Consider the following 21,012-nt stretch of genomic DNA (forward strand, 5'->3'; position numbering starts at 1 on the left):
TCTGGGGGCAGAAGAGACTCCTGAGTTAAGAGCTGTAGTTCTGTGAGCACACCTGAGAACATGCTCTGCCTTGTCATCTCCAGGGTCCCATGGTCCCATGGCAGCTGCCAGATCCCTTCCACTCAGCCAGTAACAGGAGGCAATGTCTCTCTTTAGTAGAGTTATGTGCTTTCTGCCACCTAACCTGGCCCTAGGGAGACAAGGTAGGGCCAGGCAAGGGCTTCCCTCAAGGGCCCTCAGGGAGAGATGACATGAAGTCGGGGATGGGGGTGTGGCATGTACCAGGAGGAGGAGCTGATTGTCTGGGGGAGGTAGCCATCTGTTCTGGGCTGTGTCTGTCCTGTTGCCTGCTGGAGAGGCCAGCAGAGTCCTGGGCCAGTCCAGATCTCACCTATGTGCTGAATACTAAGCAAGGAGACAAGTAAAATAAGTCCAGTATGAGTCAGATGCTAGGTCTGGTTTGGGGAAGCATGCCCTCAGTGCCATAAACACCTAGAGGACAATGGGAGCAGTGGATTGGAGCTTCTGCCTGCCTATACAGCACCTTCGTGCAAAGTAGAAAGAAGTCCCACTCTTGGTGGATAACTTTATAAAAGGGCACACTTTCCTCTAGGCTAAGGCAGTCCCATGCTGCAGGGTCCAATCTGTTCCATCATATACCCAGCCATCAGTGACCTCTGAGTGGGCTTCTGCAGTATTCAGGGGAATTTGTTAGAGATAGGGAGGCCAAGTTCCTAGTGGGGGAAGCCAAACCAGCAGAGTTTGTGGAAAAACTGCAATGAGGGCTGAGTCTTCAGGGTCTTGTGTCTGAGCAATGTGGGTTGTGGGAGAGGATTCTGGAGAAGGTTTTATTTGGGTGACAGAAGAGCCCTCCATTTAGCTGCTGAGTCAAGAGGAAGAGAGTGGAGTCCAGGAGGGTAGTAGGAGGTCATTATGATGTTATGGATAAGAATAGATGTGGCCCAAGGATGGCTTGGGTTGAGGCTGGGCTCCAGTAAGGAGAAGAGATAAGCCCCCACCCCTGGTCTTTCCCTTAGGAGAAGTGGGGCTGGCCCTGGTGGGGTGAGACAAGGTTGCCGGTCTAAAGAATGGTTTGGCATGCTCCTGGTTATAGATGCCTAGGGCAAGCGTAGACTTGCACACTTTGGCTTAGTTCAGGCCCATGAGATCCTCCCCTTACCCCATTCTGGGCTCCCATTAGGGTAGAGAACTGACTTGAGGTCTAGGGCCACCCCAGGGGTTTGGAGATGGCAGTTATGAATTGGGACAGATGGTGGAGCTCCAGGCAGAACAGGTGGCTCTGTGGCCAGCTGGGGACATGCCTCACAAACGAAGCCTGAATTTGTACAGGGTGCACCAGCATGGAGCAGGATTTTGCCCTCAGCACCTTCTCACAGCTCTCCAGCCTGAATGGTAGGAGCATACTGACACCAGGGGGCAGCAGAACCCAGTCATTATGCTCTCCAGCTGGGTTCTGCCCCTTGTGATGATAAAGATTCATAGGTTGACCTTCGGAAGGCTGGATGTGGCTCAGCTACAGCCCCAGATGGGACTCAGGACTGTCCCATACATGGGGTGAGTGATCACGAGGCTCTGGCTTGTTTGTAAAAATGGGCAAAAGTTACAGGCTTTTGTATAACAGAAGCTACGCTGTGTATCCAGCTAGCACTGGGCACATAGTAGGCACTCAAATACTCATTAAGTACTAGGTGTGTGTGGAGGGGTGTTTTTATGGGATTAGCTGCTGCAAACAGGCTGACTTGGCTGCTGTTTCACTGAGCACCTACCATGTGTCAAGCACCCTGTCTATGATTCTCCGAGCTTTCCTTCCATCCTCCCACAACACTGTGGGCTGTTATCCCCATTACCTAGGCGAGGCCCTGAGACTCAAAGAGGTTCAGTGGTGAAGCAACTTGTAACAGCTGTGAGTCAGGCCACATTCTCAGACTTTCAGTCCAGGAAGGGACCACTAGGCATCATCAGTCAGCCATGTTAGCTAAAATTATAATAACTTGTGTTAGGCTTTCCTTAAAGAGGATCCAGGATTCTGACATCAGAAAGGGAGTAGGGAAAGAAAAGGCATTCCAGGCCAAGGGACCTGTGTAAGGGAAGATTGGCAATAGGAATCTGAATGAATCTGAATGAAGTTGAAGGACAAATTCTGCTCGGCCAGTGAGGTTGCCAGAGCTGGACTCTGCAGGCCTAGGATAACAGGCCAAGCAGCATTGGCTTTATTCTGTGCAGTGGTTGCGTCAAGGAGGTATGGGTAGAACTGGGCATGTGGATGACCAAGGTGACACTATTCCTGTGCTCCACAAGCCTCCTCCACAAGTCCCATGGTCTCCTTGAGAGCAGGGCCAGGTATCTCATGTCTATGTCCCCAATCCAGAGTTGGGCACACAGGGTACATAAGTGTTTATTGCATAAACTAATGATATAAAGAATTCCCTGAGAGTAATTTATTTTAATAATATGTTTTATAAGCTGTTTCATTACCACAAGTCAATCAGTAAACAATAGATTTTGAGTGTGCTCCTGCTAGGATGCCAGGCTTTGTGCCCAGCTGGGGGATGACGCCAATATGTTAGAAGCAGTAGGGAAAAGCAGGTGTAAACTCCTTGCAGGCAGGGCCAGGTTACTCGTCACTGGAGAACCCCGAGTGCTGAGAATCAGTGCAGCCTGGAACAGAAGGAGGTGCTCCAGAAGTGTTTACTGAATGAATGAATGAACTAGTGAACCCACAGCTTCTGGGTGACCGGTTTTGTGGAAGAGAGTCTTCTCTGAGGGCTATTGCTTCCTTAGAGCTCCAAGGTTCCAGTCTCCTGATAGATGGGGAGCTTGGGCCACTCTGCCAAGCCTAGATGAGAGGAATTCCCAGTCAAGGTCCTCATCTCACTGGATGGTCTGGTGTGATGGCCCCATTCCTTGCGTTGACCTCGCCAGAGTTCCCACTAACCATCCACTGGGTCCCCAGATTGGTGGGGTTAGGGGAGTGCTGTGGATGAGATGCTGCTTTGAGCCCTTGGGGTTGTCCTTCAGGATGCCCAGGGGTGGTTCCTGATCATTTGCTCAGCTGCCCCAGGAGATCCGTGGTAGGCGTGGTTATTCCCGGGCCTACTTCCTTTGTGTAGCTCCTAATTCATGTGAATCTTGGGGCCTGGGACAGGCAGAAATGGGAAGATGAGAAGTGGATTGGAACAGAAATTCCAAGCCAAGCCGAGCTATCTATTCTGAGACCCAACCAATACTCTCAGAGCTGGAAGGATTTCAAATCCCAAGAAGTCCCACCTGACCCTATTTGCCAGCTCTTCCCAGAGACACCCTTCCTCTCTCTGCACCTAATCCAGGTATTTAGTAGGGGGTGTCCGGGGGAGTTGGGAATGGCTTCTGATTTGCCATCTGCCCATTTAAGCCTGTGTTCCGAGATCACTGTCTCCTGGGAATTTAGAGCAGGAAGCCAGACCAGTGAGGGAACAATCAGCATCTTAGTACTCAGCCCCTGCTATAAGCAAATGTGGGCTGGCGCCTATTAGGGCCAGGAACAGACTTAGTAATTGATAGCTATTGGATAAATGAGTGAGTAGACAGGCCCAGGTTGACTGGGCAGCTCTGAGACAGACCCTATTGACCAGTGCCTGGGACCCGACCTCACTCTCAGCATAGCCTGGCCTAGCAGTGCAGGATGTGGATTCCAAGTGACTGATCAAGACTCAGTCCTGCTACAAAGCCCTGCTTTTCCCACCAACTCATGGACTGTTGTAGGGGCTGAGACTCCCCTGTGGGACTCCTCCTGCCCATGCACCCCTGTCCCAGCCTTATCTTTGCGGCAGACCATTCTAGACACTGACTGCAGATCCTGCTTGATAAATAGGCAGAAATGTCACTGGGAGAGACAGTGAGATCAACCAGATATTGGATAGAAAGGGCAGCTGAGGCTGCACAGCAAGGACAGTCAGAGCTGGGACAGAGAGCAGCAAGGTGGGATGTGAGCTGGCCAGTGAGATTGGACAGGGAGGTTGGCTGGAGGCTGGACGGCAAGGCCTTTCGGCCAGTGAGAGGAAGGCAACTGTCAGTATGGAGAAAGTGGACTCAGTGGAGACCCATCCAGGCCTGCAGTGACCCCTTTGCTTTGGAAGGGGCAAAAGCTCTGGCCACTCTGCCCTGCCACTAGAGCTGATGCTGCATGAAGCCACCTAGACCCCAGGACCTGGCTTAGTGGCTGGAGAACTTCAGTGTTCATGGTGACTGTGCTTTCCAGCAGATGGGCTGGATGTGATTCTCTGGGGACACCTTCAACTCATGCATATATATATATATAAACTTTTTTTTTTTGAGATGGAGTTTTGTTGTTGTGCCCAGGCTGGAGTGCAGTGGCATGATCACGGCTCACTGCAACCTCTGCCTCCTGGGTACAAGTGATTCTCCTGCCTCAGCCTCCCATGTAGCTAGGATTACAGGTGCCTGCCACCACACCCAGCTAATTTTTTTGTATTTTTAGTAGAGACGGGGTTTCACCACATTGGTCAGGCTGTTCTCAAACTTCTGACCTCAGGTGATCTAGGTAATCCACTCACCTCAAAATCCCAGCCTCCCAAAGTGCTGGGATTATAGGTGTGAGCCACCACGCCCAGCCAACTCATGCATATTCTGCAGGCCAACTCCCCTAAGCCTAGGTCTGTCTGTTGTGGCAGGGAGGGTTTAGAGAAAAATGGAGGGTGGGCCTTCCCCCATCCAGTAGGCTGGTAGGGGATTTGGGTGCATGTGTCCCTGATCTCCTTGCCGCAGACCAGATATGGAAGGCTATGACCTGTTGGGCCAACTTTTCCAGATCACTCTGAAGGGTCCTGTCTCCTCTGCCTCCTGCTTCTGCTCCCTGGACAGTTCCATGACCTCTCACAGAGACATGCCTGGCACCTTGGCTTCATGAAGATACTGTGTGGCCCAAACGAATAGTAGTTTCCTTTGGCCCCAGAGGCTGACAAGACATATCTCCCTTGGATTTCAGGAGATCTATGGAGCATCCACCAACCCACCTATTGGAATTTAAAATCAGTTCCAAAGTGGTTTTGTTCTAGATGTCCTCTCAGGCTCAATGGCCACATATGTGCTTGAGATCTTGCTGTGCTATTTCTCCTGATAGTGGGAGTCCGAGTGGCATCCATGCTCCACAGGGCACAAGGTCTGTGCTGTGGTTAATGGGCAACTCCTGGTGACAATGGGGTGTCAGAGAAGCAGTGCTTTGTCTGCTGAAAGTCAGCCAAAAAAAAAAAAAAAAAAAAAGATTGAAGCCTGACCTTGGCATAGAGCCTTGGTTGAAGAAGGAGCCCGAGTCCTGGAAGCTATTGATCCCACACACAGGGCTCTGGGCCGCCCTCATCCCCACCCCCAGCTCGAGGGCACTTGTGGCAGCAGGACTGTGGGCACCAGGCAGAGGACACACGTGGCCTCCATTCTTAAAAGTCCTCTCTGTGCACTGCAGGGTCTTCTCATGTACCAGCACTTTTTTCTTCCCATTTCTTTCTCCATGTTTACCATCAACACTGTGAGAATGACTGAAGTTTCCTTATACAAAAAAAGAGGTGCTACTTCAGACTCAGCCACTACTATTTTTGAAAAGCACAAAACCAACAGAGCCTCAGAGGGGGCTGACCCTCTTTCTGGATCCCACCTCCATCCCCCCGACCTTACATAGTGCTTTCCTCAGCAGCCACCGAGGCCCCCAGCTGCCTCTCCAAAGATGGTGGGTTCCTTCCAGTGGGGGCAAAGTGAGAGCCCCAGTGATGGGTGTTCACAGTGGGTCAGTGTGAACAACACCCAAGGACCTGCCTGGGCCAGCTGGGGCCTCGTTTTGCTTTGGTCTGAAAGACATTTTTGTTTTCTGGTGAGAACAGCCCCAGCCTGGCCAGGAGCCGGCCAGCGGCAGGAATACAAACCCTTTCATGTGACAGACCCAAGTGGAGTGATGCCCTCCTGCCAGCAGCAGGCCCTCCCCTACCGCTCCTGGGAGATGGCCATTTGCTTATTTCCCATTCATCCTGGCCTTGAAAAGGAGGCCTGAGTTCCCAGTGCTCCCTGCCCACTGAGGGCTGGGCTGCTCCAGTCTAGTGTTAACTCTGTGGACACTGTAGGCTCTCACAGGCCAACAGCAGAACTTGACCGCTTGCTGCTGGAGGGAGGGCAGCTTAAGGCTGCAGCTGCTGTGCTGCCTGACCTCCAGAGCGGAGATGCAGGAGGTGGCAGATTCCTGTTGACCAGCACAGCCTTTTGCTAAACTGGAGAAAATTCAGATTTGTTTCTTCTTGTGGCATTCAGAAGAGGAATTTTGTCAGACTATGGGGATGCCAGAATATTCAGCTATTTACCAGATTTGCCAGAAAATGCACCCTTAACCAAAGGCAAAACTCTTTTTGTCTTGCTCACTTTCTAGTCTACAAAAACATTCAGTGACTCTTTAATGGTAGGTGAAGGAGCCATGCTGGATCCCGGCTGCAGCAGCAATCCCTTTGCCAAGGGTGGAGGAGCACAGCTTGCCTGGGGCACTTTTGCATACCAAACCCCCAGGGCTGAGTGCCATTAGCTTATGGGCTGTGACTCTGAAGGCATGAGGCAGATATACAGTACCCATCACCATCTTTTTCCTTTCTCCCCACAGCAAAGTGCCATCCTGCCAGCCTCAGCTTCTTGCCCCCGTCCTCAATGCAGCCAGGCCTCTGCTTCCTTCCTGCCACTGTGTGAGGGCTCCTGCCAGGGGTCCTAACATCTTACAGGCTCTTCCTGTGACTTACCAACACACTTCTGTCACTCTGCTATAGCCTTGTTCTCCTCCCTTTCCCACCCAGCTCGGATCCTCTCCTTGCTCTCCTTCCCTGGCTAAGGATGTCTCAGGTTCTATCTTTTGGGCATATCTCCCCTAGCACATGTCCACAGGAGACCAGCAGGGCTCCTAAGTGAACAAGCAGGCAAGCAAATCCCTCTCTTGCTCCCCCCACCTTAGTGACCCCCAACCATATCTTGGCAGGACCCTTCTTACTTCAAGGAGCTTCCCTCTAGCTGGAGGAGGTTGCATCCCATCGTGCTTGTACCCCAGCCAGCTGCAGTTGAGCTCTGAGTGCATGGCCTTGCCATGAGCAGCCCATATGCCCTTTACTGGTTCAGGCTTAGTTTGCAGTGTGTCCTAAGTTTGAGCCAGTGACAGAAATGGATCATTGCTCCTGAGGCCAGGACACCAGCAGTCCTAACGTGGACATGGCCGGGAAGGCAAAGGATCATGTTACAGCCACAGGACTTGGCTTCCTGCACAGAAGGACTTGGCCAGGGAGTGTTCCTCTGCCTGTGAGGTGATCGTGGCCCTGGTCAGTATTCATAGGGTCCTGCCTGCTGTCCCAGGGCTTGGCGTGGAAGGAACTGAACTCGTCCACACCATCAGTCCTGGTTGTCATACCCTGTAAATATTTCCAAAGGGACCACTGCTGTTGTTTTAGCTCCTGCTGTCCCTCTTTGCCCTGAGAACTTTGTCCTGCCTGATTCATGGTGAGGACAACCTTTATCTCAGAGCGTGTGAAAGACACTGTGTATCTGTTTGCTCCTCTCTTCTCAAGGCTATTCGTATTTTAAAGTTCCTGAAAGCATTGTTTGTGCCTGGCTTCCTGGTGTTAGCATCAGGAATGTGGACCCAGATTCCCTGAGCAGGGCTTAGGGTAAGTGAGATTTTTGAGAGGTACTGTCATGAAGATGGGGAGGCCAGCGGGCGGTGGAGGCCGCTAAAGGGAGGCATGTTCACAGTGAGCTTGGGCTAGTTGCAACAGGTGGCTCTGTAAAGTGCTCAGTCACAGCCAGCGTTAGTTGGGCCTTTCTACATTCAAGGGGCTTAATTGAACCATCAGACCTATGATCAGGCTCCTTGGGGAGGCTTGGCAGGTGATCCACCATGTAACCTGGCAATCCCATATCGTATCCTGGACCTCTGTCTCATGGGGGATGCACAGTGGGTCTCACTTGGCAATTTCCAAGTCAGGGAGGCTCTTTGCTCTATTTCTGCCCTGGTCTTATGTGGTTCTGCGAATCTAATTAAAACCCAAGAGGAAAATGGAGAGCAAGCCCCTCTCTCACAGCAGAGACAAGCTTGAATCCCTGTGTGGAGAGGGTAGGTGTTAGGCAAGTGTGGGTTGCTGTGTTTGCACCTCTGCAGGTCAGGGTTGCACATGTGTAACAGTGAAGGCTGTGCATTTCTTAACCTGGCGACTGGGCTGCACACTGCCTAGGACAAAACTACTCCCTCAGCTCTATGCCTCTGGCACTCTGTGGGATTTCCCACCGACCACTGGATTTCCTGCCCCAGAGACTGCCTTGAGAAGCATTAAAGGAAGCTTTTGTATTAAAAACATCTCTGAAGATATCTGGAGAAAAGTAAGGGTCCTGCCTAGAAGAAAGGGGAAGTGACTTTGTGGGCTGATCGGGGGTCCTCAGATATTTGTTCATTTTAATCAGGGTGGGTTGGGGGAAGCTAGGGCCAAGTTCCAGATGAGGGTCGCTGAGGCAGGAAGCTCTCCTCATGGCTCACCCAGATGGTAGGGTGAGTAGTGGAAGCCGTTATCAGCTCCAGGGAAGGTGTTGCAAGCCTGTGGGCTCCAGACTTGCCAGGCAATTAGGCAAACAGCTTTCAAGAGGGAGCTCAGAGCACTGGGTCCTGTCCTGGGACATTCTTGCAGCAAGGGAGCAGGGTTAAATTTGGATGGACAGTGGCCCAGTGCAGGCAGACTCATAATTGCCCAGAAGCACCTGATGTGGGTAGGGCCTGGGGGCAGTGGTAAGCTGGGTCCTGTGGCCTGGACTTGTCTTTTACTTATTAGCGGGTGCCACCATGAGTCTAGCTGTCTGTCTTATGATCAGAATGAATGTCCAATTCAAAATATGCAGTAATCATATTTGTGTGCTCAGCCGCATGTTAGCCTGGAAGTAGGAGTGAAAATGCTATGGAAGTAGCCGCCCACAGCCCTAAGCCTCACAGATCTTGCAGTAGTGAGACCTCCGGGAGTCGCTGGGACCTCAGTCTCTCAGTCTGGCAGAGGTGCTGCAGGACTTCAGAGCTCAGCTTTGATCCTAATAGACAAGGGTGTGAGTTCTGGCTCCAGGGTGACCATTCCTGTGCAAGCCAGGCAACAATATCTCTTAGTGCAGGCCTGACCGCAGGGCTGGTGTGCTGCCCTGGGGTCTTGTGGTGGAGATCAGCCACTATCTTCCACCTGCTGGCTCTGATCCTTGGTCCAGAGTGTCCTCACTCCCCAGAGCATCCCTAAGCAGATGTTTTATCTGGAACTGTGTTGTTTCTTTCCTCTTCCCAAGTAGATTGGTTGTGACTGTGACCTTGTGGGGGTGGGGAGCAGAGGCAGCCCCTGGGAGCGGCTGGAGGCAGAATATCCCGGGTGGCTGGTGCAGTCGCTCTCAGTGCCGGAGAGCTGGCATCCCCACCCCCTACTCCCCACTACTTCCTGTCACCCCCCCCCACCACCCCCTACACACATAAACTCATGCTCACTGCAGTCCCAAGCCCATCGCAAAGGCCTGGCCCTAATCGTTGTCTCAAATGGATGTGTAAGGAGCCTTTGTTTTTAAGAAACCCGCCTGGCAAACTCCCTTTCCGAACTGCAAACAGGGTGAGGTGAGGGGAAAAGCAAGGGGGTGCAAGCTGAGGCTCTGGCACACTGGCAGGGTGAGGGTTAAGGCTGGGTTGCTTGGCTCTGAGCTGATCTGAGCCAGCACCGCCCTGCATGCAGATGGAGGTGGGGCTGGCAGGGGCCTTGAGGGGCCAGCAACTCCTTACAGAACTGCTCTGTGCCCTGGTCCCTGCCAGACCTGCTCCCACAGCCACCAGGGAGCCTGCGCCACTACTGCTAACGCCTCTACCACCACCCGGCTTCTCAGAGCAGGCGGCTGTTGCCATCGGCTGTCCCCAGGAGGGCAGACTCGGGGCAGGGCCTTCACCACTTTGTGCTTTGATCAAGATGTGGTAACTTCTTTCCCTGGGCCCCACAGGCCCTATAAAGGGAGGCTGGTTCTAGTGGGACGAGCTCAGCCGCCTCCCCAGTGCCAGGAGCCTGCTGGAAAGGTAGGGTGTGAATGCATCTACTTGTGCAAGTTGTCTTTGAGCCCCTTTGGCTTGCAAAGAGATGGAGTAACTGCTTCAGCTACTTACTGTCTACTAAGTGTTTCCCTTACTACATTCCTGGCACTGCACTCTCGGTCCATGAGCTTGTTTGAGATGAGGCCCAGAGGGGCAAAGTGACCTGCCCAAAGCCACACAGCTATCAAGAGACTGAGTCAAGATTTGGACCCAGGTCAGTTCAGCACCAGAATACCCCCTTTGGGCCCTCTCCCAAGCTTGTTTGCTAGGGTCCCTGGGTCCTGGGAGAGGTCGTAGTTTTCTTTTAGAGTTCTTCACTTGGAGTTGAAGAGATTCTTCGATGATTTGGTGGCTGGGCTTGAGCTTCTCCACCCTTTTTGAAGACCTCAGAGGTTTTCAGAGGCCCAGAACTCCATAAGATGAAGCCCTATTAGAGAGGCTGATACAGAGGAAGCTGGAGTGATTCTAAGGGGAGGGAAGAATCTGAGGATCATGGAGAGCCTCAGTGTGATCATTAGTTTGGACGCTGGTCCTAAGGCAATAGGAAGCCAGATCAGATTTTTGAGCAGTGGCATGACATGATCCTATCTACATATCAGGAAATAACTTTGGTAACAGCGCAAGCACCTGTTAGAGCAAGGAGACCTATGGAGAGGGTGGTATGGGAGACTGGGCTTTGCTTGGTGGTGGCTGTCAGGCCAGGGGCTATTGGGGTAGAGAGGAGTGGTCGGGTATCCAGCTAGACAGTGAAGCCTAGAGTATTGAGGTTAGGAGGCTGGACCAGCAGAGGGTTCTTGGAGCCACGCCAGGGTCCCCAGGGCCATTTCCACAGTGACTGTGCTCTGGGGCTTTGCTTCTGCCACCCCACCACCTTGGAACCAACATATTTCCCACCGGGGCCCCTTTCTTCCTGTTCTCTCCCGTGCTGGATTGCCCTACATCAGCAGAGGGCATGCTGAGGTGGGAGGAAGTTCCAGTTTCCTCAGCCTTAGATACTACTTGGTATTCTGAACTGGTCTGTGCTGAAGAAAAAGATGTCGGATATTCCAGGAAGAGAGGAGGAGGCGGCTAGTTCATGTCAAGTGGCTTGTTCATGCCTGGGTCCTCCTGCCAGGTGAATATTTACAAACACAGCCACTCACCTGGCAACACCAGCACCACTGATTCCCTTGAGTGCTGTCCGCACTCCCCTTGCCCCCGACACACACACAATACACATCTCTGCTGCAGCCAAGAGAGTCTCTTGGGGTATGGAAGGAGGCAGCACAGCTGGAACCCTAGAGACCACCAAGCCCTACCCCAGGTCAAAAGAGAGGTGTGGAGGTCAGAGGAGGCCAAGGCCCTGTGAAATAATGAGATGAGACCAGACTCCAAGGCTGAGGCTCTGCCCTCCCCATGCCAAAGGCTTGGTGGCTTGGGCTGACTGTGAGGCCCATGTCCTCAGGGGACCTGGACTCACAACTCTGCCTTGCAGTGGCTCCCAGGTCTGAAGGGAACCTCAGTGTAAATGCAAGCAGTTCTGACTGACTGAGAAGGTTGGTAAGCCTGAAAGAATGAGACCCTCTGGTTGCTGCCCAGCCAAGGGGGGGTGCAGGCCCAGCCTCAAGGCCAGAGGAGCTGCCCCTGCTGCAAATACCTCCTTTGGGGTGAGCACCTAAGTAGAAGTTGTAAGGAGGAGTGGGCAGCCCAGCCCTTTGTGCACTGCCTTCCATCACCCCAGGTAGGAGGAGAAGGACTCAGCCAGGAGAAGTTGGTGAGTTCTTGATGTGAGACCAGGAAGAAGCCCACCCATGTGGGCTGGCGAAAAATAGCAAATGACTGGCCTGACTGGCTTGTCCCTTCACATAGGCTCTGGTGGCCTTGCATTTCCCCCAGCCCCTGAACCCGGGCCTGGGTTCTTCCAAGCAGCTGGAGCTGGTTGTCTGTGGGCTCAGTGCCAATGCAAAGGAAAGGATGGATTGTGAGAGTGGGCCCAGTGTTGGCAGGGGCTGGGGTGGCCATACCACATGAGGGGCTGGCATTGAGACTGCAGTCTTGGGCTTGAGTCCATGCTCTACTACTTCTTTACTGTGTGCCTCGCTTGCTGAACAAGGTGGCTTCTCCAGTGGAGTCTCTGCTCCCACCTTAGAGGGAGTACCTGCAGCTGTTGTGAGGGTCAAACAGTACAGTGCGTAGGAAAGGGCTGCCCAGGCATCAGGAATTCAGGAATTTTAGGCCAAGTCCCCTTCTTCCTCCAACTGAGGACCATGGTAATATGGTGACTGCTGAAAGCTCAGCATATCCAAGAGGCCAGCCCCACAGACTTGTAGCACTGATCTTTGTATGAGATTTTGTGGGCTCAGTGCTTTATTTTCTGCACAGAATATTCTGTTCCCTAAGTGTCCCATGTGCTCTTTCAACTCCAGCCTTTGTATATTTACTTTCCTCTGCCGGGCCACCCTTTCGTCTTTATCTTTCATTCTCAGGATCAATATCACTTCCTGCCAGAAGCCTGCCCTGACTCCCTCATATCTGCGTCAGGCAGCTTTTCTGGCTCCCCATGTCTGATCATAGCACTGCCCATTTCCTCATGTGTCCTCCCCATGGGACCGAGGGCAGGCCCAACTCTGAGCTAGATGACAACAGGGACCGTGTGAGGGTCTGCTAGATGGGTAGAAGGACAGATGGATGACTTGGCTAATCTGGGCTGTGCTCTGCAAAAACTCTAGCATTGCACCGAATGCCACAATACACAAAGCTTAGAGTCCGTGAGCAACTGCCAAGGACCAGGGACTGGTGGTAATGAGGTATCCTTCCAGGGTTCCCTTTAAAACTTTTGGGATATACAGCTGAGCCCTCATGCTACGCATGAGTTTTTTGGTCCTTGGCTTCTCAGATCATTGAGTCAGTTCATCTCCTTTAAGAAAAATGTCCATCAGCTCAGAACCCACCCTAAGAGCTGGCAAGCATGTCTGGGTTTTCTACCAAGTAGTGAGTCATTTATCTGATAGGCCTGACTGTGATTTTATCTTCCCATCTGCAGCTTAGGGAAGTAAATGTCCCAAGAAGGCCAGCAGGTCACCTCCCCAGAGTCTTCTCCAGAGTGATTTTCCCTGGTGAATCCACTGTGGTCCGTAGCTTGTCCTCTGCTTTATTATGCAGAAGCTGAATTGGATGGATATGCTAGGAGTGGGTTGTTCCTCCAGGATGGTCTCATAACTGACCCAGCTCAAGGAAGCGCCTATTAAAACTGGATTTCCAGCTCAGGAGCACAGTGACAATACCACACTTGGCTAGAGGCTCACCCAGAGCCTATGGGTGGCTGATGAGTGTTCCTAGGACTCAGCCTGCTGTGCCATCTGCAGAGCATAAACTCCTGTGGGGCCACAGTGTCCAGGCCAAATCACCTGTGCCCAGTGCTTGAACCAGTCCTGCTCCTGACCTCTTTTCATGTGTCCTGGGCTGAGCAGTCCTCTTGGTTTGACGAGCATATTCTTTAGCCATCTCTTTAGTCCTCCGAACATGCCAGATGCAGTGCAAGAGGCTTTATATGTCTAAATTGTACTGCCCTCATTTTAAAGATGGGGAAGTGGAGGTTCAGAGAGGAAGGATAGGCTCAACTTTGTATTGCTCATAATAGAAGGAGAAGGAATTATAACTAAAGAGTTTTTTGACTGTCTCTGCAACTGACTTCATCTCTGGTGTTTTGATGTTATGGTTTAGCACAAATGCCATTTATTGGGAGTTTAGCAGATCTCCCCTCTCTCAGGGGTCAAGCAATTGTTTGACTCACGGCTGCAGAGTAGCCGCTATTGCATTCTCCTTGCTTCCCTTCTTGGAAGCACAGCCATGCTTCCAAAGGCCAAGGGCCTGTGAGGAGGGTGCTGGTGGATGGTGCAGGGCAGCCTCAAGCCCATCCTGCCATCTCTGGGCTGGCAGACCTGTAGGTGCCTCTAGCCTCAGGTCCTACTAGGCAGTGACATGAGGGGGTCCCATTGGGGATGCCAGCACCCATCACCTTGCCCACCCTTGATAGTTTCCTCGGTTCCAAGCAAGGTGCAGAACCCCTGAGCCAAGCTGGCTGTGTATTTGCTCTGCCAACACTGCCTCACTTAGTGGCTGAGAGGAGGATGCAGGAGGCCCCTGGGGCCTGCTTCTCTTTCAACCATTCGCCAGTGCTTCTCACAGAGACCTTCCTTCTGTGTACCCTAGGGCATCTCCCATGTCTCCCTGATGGACCCACTGTACCCGCTTGGGCTGTAGTGGGTGAGGGTGGCTCCCTGGCTGCCATCTGTGACATGGCAGGAGATGTTGGTCCCCTGGGGAGCGCACACAGCACTCTGCTGAGCCATTTCACTCTGAGCGGTGGTTTCTCTTCCTACCAGTTTAACACCTTCTCTCCTCTGCCACCTGCCTTGCTTCTGAACACTTGCTGATGGGATCAGGGAGGACAGCACAGGGCCCAGTTATGGCGGGGCCAGCTGTCCTCTTGGTACTCGGTCAGGGACAGTGCAGAGCCATAGTGCTCATACAGTCAGATAGGTCTTCACCTTCACATCATGAGGGCTGGAGTATTTGTCAGGGCTGATCTGCAGTCTGCCCTGCCCCGCTTCGGTCTCAGTCTCGCTCAGGGTCATGGCCTGGAGTTGGGAGATTAGAAGTAGAGTGGGAGGAGCCTGCATTCCTTCACCCCTGGGCACCGTGCTGAGCACTTCTACTGCCCTTCCCTCTTCTCCACACCCCAGGAGCAAAGATAAGTAAAACGCTACGACAGCAGTCACACAGGAGAACAGAGCACCCAGGCCCTGAGGCCCGGGAGGCGTCATTCCCAGAGCTGCCAGAGCAGTGGTCCTGGAAAATATGGAAGCAGCTGTCAGCCATGGCCCAGGGCCTGAGCGTATGGTTCTCAGGAAAACTGGGCAGGATGTGTGACGGCAGAAGGTTCTGGCCTCTTCCTGGGAAAAGCCCTTCTAGGTAGCCAGCTTCTGGGGTGCACTCTGTACATCCGAACTCCCCCAGGGCCTGCCCTGTGGTGTATCAGACCAGATATCAGGTCCTGTGACCCAGGACCCCTCCCTAACCTGCCCGTCAGGTCTCTTGCCTCATCTGACTCTTGTTTTCAACAGAGTTTGTCCTCTCACTTCTGGAGAAGATGCAGACACAGGAGATCCTGAGGATACTGCGACTGCCTGAGCTAGGCGACTTAGGCCAGTTTTTCCGCAGCCTCTCGGCCACCACCCTCGTGAGTATGGGTGCCCTGGCCGCCATCCTCGCCTACTGGTTCACTCACCGGCCAAAGGCCTTGCAGCCACCATGCAACCTCCTGATGCAGTCAGAAGAAGTAGAGGTGAGCAGGGTAGGAGACGTTCCACTGCAGAAAGTAGGGGGCAGAAGACAGGCATCTTGGAAGTTGAAACCAGACTTGTGGCTTATTTGACCTCACATGGCCCAGAGAAGCTCTGTCTCTCCTGGCAGTCAGTCACCTAGCTCTGTAGCAGCCTTGGGCAGGGTCTCTTACCAGGCACTCCTTCTGCCTCTCCCAGCAACTGCCTCTGGGCAGAGCCTGACCTGGGCCTTCCACTGGGCCTCTGGTTTGCCTGCTTCTCGGGTAGGAGGGCCTTGGCTCATTGGTATTGCAGTAGGAAGCCTAAGCAGGTTCATGAGGAGCTGCCTGGTAGATTCCCTCCCAAACTCTCCCGGTCTGGTACTGGGACCCAGGATTCAGCCTACCCCTGGCCCTGCTCTCCCTGAGCACGTGGACTCACACATGGTGCCACCAAGGGGGAGACGATACAGGGGCCAGTGGACAAGGGTGTTCTAGGCTAAGCCTGGAAGGACTGGTGAGGTGTGTTTCATTATTAAGTTTATGGAATTTATTTTTGCCTTTTAAAAATTTGCTCCTCTTTAATTCTGTTCATTTGGAATAGATAATGTATTCACATAGTCCAAAAGAAACAAATGGAATGTACTGAAAAGCTTCTGTCTTCTTTCCTGCTCTCCCAGTTCTCTTTCCCTGAGGCAACCTGCTAATGCTGTGTCCTGGCCACGAGCAGATGTGTAGAGACACTCACCATGTTTTTACTCATATCCACCACATACCCTGTTGTGCACCTTGCCTTTTGCTCTTGACAATGCACCTTGGCTATCATAAGCATGTTTTGCCTTGTAGGGGAGAGTGCAGGTTGAGGTAGGGGCTGGGATCTTCAGGGCATTTTTCCAGCAGAAGAATGGTATGTGCAAAGGTGCAGGTGTGTGCTGAAGCACATGGGGGCTTTGTGTGGGCTGCTGGGTAGTGGAGAGGGGCTGGAGATGGGCCAGCCGAGTGCTGTGGAGAATGGCCTTTGGTGACTGGCAGTCCTGGGTTTGAAACCTGGCTATGCCTCTGAGTTGTATGGCCCTGGGCAGTTTCTTAACTCTCTGAGCCTCAGGGCCCTCAGTTGTAAAGGGTGTAATAAAAAGAGTACCTGCTTTCTAAGGTGTGGTAAAGATTGGGTGTGATGACCCAGAGAAGTCACTAAGGACAGCTATTTTTGGTTAAGCTTGTGATTATATCACATCTGGAGAGGTCAGCAAGGACAGAGCTCCGTGAACTGTGCAGGGACCGGCAGGGGGAACAGCGTGGAGCTATTAGAGGTTTTCAGTAGGGAGATACATGGCCAGTTTGTGCCATAGAAGGGTGGGTGTGACAGGGGCAAGCGTAAGTAAGCAGCTGCAGGCACCTGGGTTGGAGGTGACAGTGGTCTGGATGGTGTCAGAATGGTGAGATGGATGACCCTGGCTCATGTGTAGGGGCCACTGAGTGAGTCACCTTGTGGGTCTGGAAGACAGGACATGGGATGAAGCTAATGCCTCCCTTCCTGGAATGACTGCACCCTCCATTGCCTCATCCCCCAGGAGCACAGAAAGCCAGAGTGGCTGCACCAGAGTAGGCAAAGGAGACAGTGGTAGGAAACGAGATGGGAGAGGCAAGAGGGGCCCAGATCAGACAGGGCCTGGCAGCATTGACTGTGCCTGCTATGTGGTGAGAAACAATTCAGATCATGTCACTCCCCCCGGCCTGAAATCCTCTCCTGGCTCCCCATTACCCTCAACCTCAAGTCTATATTCTTTGCCTTGATCTGCAGCCTCTCTGGCCTCCTCCCCGATCATTGCCATCTGGAGCTCCATGAATTGCCTACAGTTCCCCAAATGCACCTGTGCCTCCTGCTGGTGCATTTGCATGTGATGCTGCCTATGCCCAGGTTGCTGTTCTCTCCTTCTCACTCTGCCCGGCAACCCCTGTGCATCCTTCAAAGCCCAGCTTGGCAGCTGCTCGCTAACACACATGCCCAGTTGTTGAGCCTCTTCTGTCCCTGGCATACAGTCTCTCCTTGTACCATATCTGTTGCCCAGATGCCAACTGGGTCTGATTGGATGTGTCCCAGCTTCTCTTGCAGGTCTTAGGTGGGCTTGGTTCTTGAAAGCACTGGCCAAGCAGAACTTTCCACTCCAAAACAGTTGGGAGCTCCCTGTGGTTTTGAGTTTGGCTGTTTGCTTTCTGGTTCTCACAGATGTTTTTTTCCTTAGACCTGCTGTTCCAAGAGGTGGCAGGTTCTGGCCCAGCCCAGGGTAGCTCAAATAGTGCTTGAAGAAGAGGTGGAGCTGTGATACTGGAGAGCTGTGAAACTCTCGCCCCTGGGGAGGGGTGACAGGGTAGAAGGGGAGGAGGCAGGAAAAGGCTGGCTCTTCACCCTACTCACCAGCACCGAGGGGGTTTGCCACCTTCCCACTCTGCAGCCGTGCCTCTTTGGGCCCAGGAACTTGCTGCATGCCTCTCCTCCCTCATTGCACATGAACATAATTCAGCCTGTCCTCCCTTCCTAGCCTCCTAGGCCTCTGTGTCTGGGACAGAACCTTCAGCACAGTCCTCTAACTCACATCATTACATGAATGATGGATGGCAGCCTTCTTAGCTAACACCACACTCAACTGATCCTTAACTCGGGCATAGCAGTAGGTGATGGGATGGGAGATACCTTGGCAAGTTGTTCCTGAATCCAGCCAATACTCCCCACTGTGTTGTATGAATGAGCCATGGGTGTGTATGAACAGTAACTGAAAACTCTGGACATTCTGTATATGCTGATCTGCTGTGAGAAAGCTGTATGTGTGTGTGGAGTTTGTATGTGAGGACACTGGCATACCCGGCCTTCATGCATGAGCCAACTATGTTGGAGTGTGGCTACATGCAGATCGAGTGTGTACAGTCCAGGTGTGTGTAGTCCATGTGTACGTGGGCACACAGATGCCACAGTGCTAACTGCATGCACGGGTTGTACATCTGAGCTGTGTACAGCCTTGTGCATGCTGCGGCCCTCTCCTGGCACCCCTACCTGCCTCAGCCAACTTCTCTGGCCGGTGCTTGGCTTGTAGGACAGTGGCGGGGCACGGCGATCTGTGATTGGGTCTGGCCCTCAGCTACTTACCCACTACTATGATGATGCCCGGACCATGTACCAGGTGTTCCGCCGTGGGCTTAGCATCTCAGGTAAGAAGGGTTGTGGGGGTGTGGAGGGGCTATGTGACAGGGGTTGAGTGGGTGCGAGGATGGGTATACAAGCATGATACCAGGGACGTGGCCGGTGGTTCAGTGGAGAGAAGCTACTCCTGGCCTTCTTCCTACCAGTCAGAGAAGCAGCTGCATTATATGGCTAAAGGGCTGACCTCAGCTTTGTTCCAGCCCTTGGGACAGCTTGACCTTAGGCTATCTCTTGGCCCACACTCTATACTCTTGGGGAGCCTTGAGCTGTCAGGCCACTGGCTGGCATGGTTCTGAACCTGAACCTCTGAGATGTCTGGGTGCTCTCAGGGTAAGAGGCAAAGAAAGGCAGCCTACCACCTCTTCCCAGTGGCCCCCAGGTGTCTGTATCCTTTGGGTCTGTAACAGGGATCACCACACAAGTTATGGTGGGGACTGGGCACTGCATCATTCCCCATTTCAGACCTCCCTGATCCCTGGGGTGATGCCATACTTGTGTGCTTTGGGCCCTCTTGGGCTTCAGCAGATTAGACAGGTAGCTGGCAGTGCAGGAGGGAAGTTCACTTGGCCCATGGACACACTACAGTATGGGATGTCCATCCAGGTTTCTGATGGGCGGATGCAGGTGGCACATCCACTCTGACCCCTCCCTGGCACAAGGCTTTCTTATCTCTCTGCAGGGAATGGGCCCTGTCTTGGTTTCAGGAAGCCCAACCAGCCTTACCAGTGGCTGTCCTACCAGGAGGTGAGTGATAGAGGACAGGCCCCACCCTGGCCACCCATACAGATCTGGCACTCAGGGCGGGTAGGGAGGGATGCGGGCACCTGCTGGGTCTTGGAGGGTCATTTATTTCCCTAGCCTGTCTGCCAAACTCCTGGCAACAGCCTTGAAGGACTTCCAGCATACCTGGGTTGGGAGTCAGGGAGGTCCCTCAGATCTGTAAGAATCCTGGCTGGGCGTGGTGGCCCATGCCTGTAATCCTAGCACTTTGGGAGGCCAAGGCGGGTGGATTGCCTGAGCTCAGGAGTTTGAGACCAGCCTGGGCAATGCAGTGAAACCCTGTATCTACTAAAATATGAAAAATTAGCCAGGTGCGATGGCATGCACCTGTAATCCCAGCTACTCAGGAGGCTGAGACAGGAGAATTGCTTGAACCCGGGAGGCAGAGGTTGCAGTGAGCAGAGATTGTGCCACTGCACTCCAGCCTGGGTGACAGATCGAGACTCCATTTCAAAAAAAAAAAAAAAAAAAAAAGAATGCCTCCTGGGGATCTCCTTCCCCTGTTGAAGAGTCCTTGTTTTCTCATCACTTCCCCACATCTGTGTGCAGGTGGCCGACCGGGCTGAATTTCTGGGGTCTGGACTTCTCCAGCATAATTGTAAAGCATGCACCGATCAGTTTATTGGTGTTTTTGCACAAAATCGGCCAGAGGTGAGCATCCACCTTGACTGGTTTAGAGGGATTCGTGGGGTAGGGCTTGGCTACCATGGAATAGTCCTGCTTTCACTGTTTGTAGGGCCCAGGACAAAAGAAAAAACAGAAACCCTTGGGCTATGCCACCACTCCTCTTCCCACCCTGGCTCTACCCCTCATCAGCACTGGCCACCCCAGTCACGCTCCATCCACACCCCACCCAGCTCTACCAACAGCTGCCCCTTGAGCCAGTGGGGAGGAAAGAAGTGAGGAATAGGCTCATGCGGGCTGTGGAGCTGTCCTTGGGGCAGTTTGGACATGAAATCCGGGAGTTACAGAATTCCCTGGGACAGACCTGATCCACAAGGCTGTGGGTAAGCAGACACAACCCATTAACCTCATGGATTCCTTGCCACAGGCATAGGGCTTAGAGCAGGGACCCTGGTTACCTGGGCCTAAGGGCAGTACAGCCCTCTAATCTTCCCTCTTTCCCCACCCGCTGCCTTGTGTGTCTCCATAGTGGATCATTGCGGAGCTGGCCTGCTACACATATTCCATGGTGGTGGTCCCGCTCTATGACACCCTGGGCCCTGGAGCTATCCGCTACATCATCAATACAGGTAAGCCCACTGCCACCCCACCCTGCCACTGGCAACTGGCCCCTAGCCTCCAGTTTCTCAGGTTATGCTGATTGTCTGACACTTGTAAGAGGCACTTTGCTCTCAAAAAATACTAGGGGCTTACACTGTGGGTCCTGAGTTGGCTTCCTGAGTCAAGCTGTCCCCAGTCAGACTTCACCTGTAGGTTCCTTCCACAGGGCTCAGCTGCCAAGAAGGAACCTCTGCAGCACCCTCCACACAGGGTACAACCCTCTGAAGTTCATGACAGCTTTGCACAGATGCAGGGGGTGGTAAATATCTCAAGCAGACCTGGGATGATGGGGGCAGAACCTGGAACAAAGGGAAGCTTGGAATCTGCTTG

General features: G+C 52.9%; 1 protein-coding gene across 9 annotated transcripts in view; it reads left to right on the top strand.

Moving 5' to 3' along the window:
* LOC105467194 (acyl-CoA synthetase long chain family member 6) overlaps positions 1-21,012 on the top strand; it is a 62,549-nt gene that overhangs the window by 2,319 nt on the left and 39,218 nt on the right. For 5 of the 9 annotated variants that reach the window (XM_011716673.2, XM_011716674.2, XM_011716677.2 and 2 more), the window contains 5 exons: positions 15,226-15,446; positions 18,512-18,626; positions 19,298-19,362; positions 19,948-20,049; positions 20,552-20,651. In XM_011716673.2, the coding sequence (XP_011714975.1) occupies positions 15,252-15,446; positions 18,512-18,626; positions 19,298-19,362; positions 19,948-20,049; positions 20,552-20,651 (577 nt within the window). In that variant the 5' untranslated portion in view covers positions 15,226-15,251. Of the gene's footprint in view, positions 1-7,679; positions 7,698-9,825; positions 10,106-14,881; positions 15,074-15,225; positions 15,447-18,511; positions 18,627-19,297; positions 19,363-19,947; positions 20,050-20,551; positions 20,652-21,012 lie in introns of those variants that run through there. The other 4 variants (XM_011716680.2, XM_071098495.1, XM_071098494.1 and 1 more) reach the window with 3 other exon arrangements.

The sequence above is a fragment of the Macaca nemestrina genome, chromosome 6, assembly GCF_043159975.1.
Source record: "Macaca nemestrina isolate mMacNem1 chromosome 6, mMacNem.hap1, whole genome shotgun sequence".
Classification (NCBI taxonomy): domain Eukaryota; kingdom Metazoa; phylum Chordata; class Mammalia; order Primates; family Cercopithecidae; genus Macaca; species Macaca nemestrina.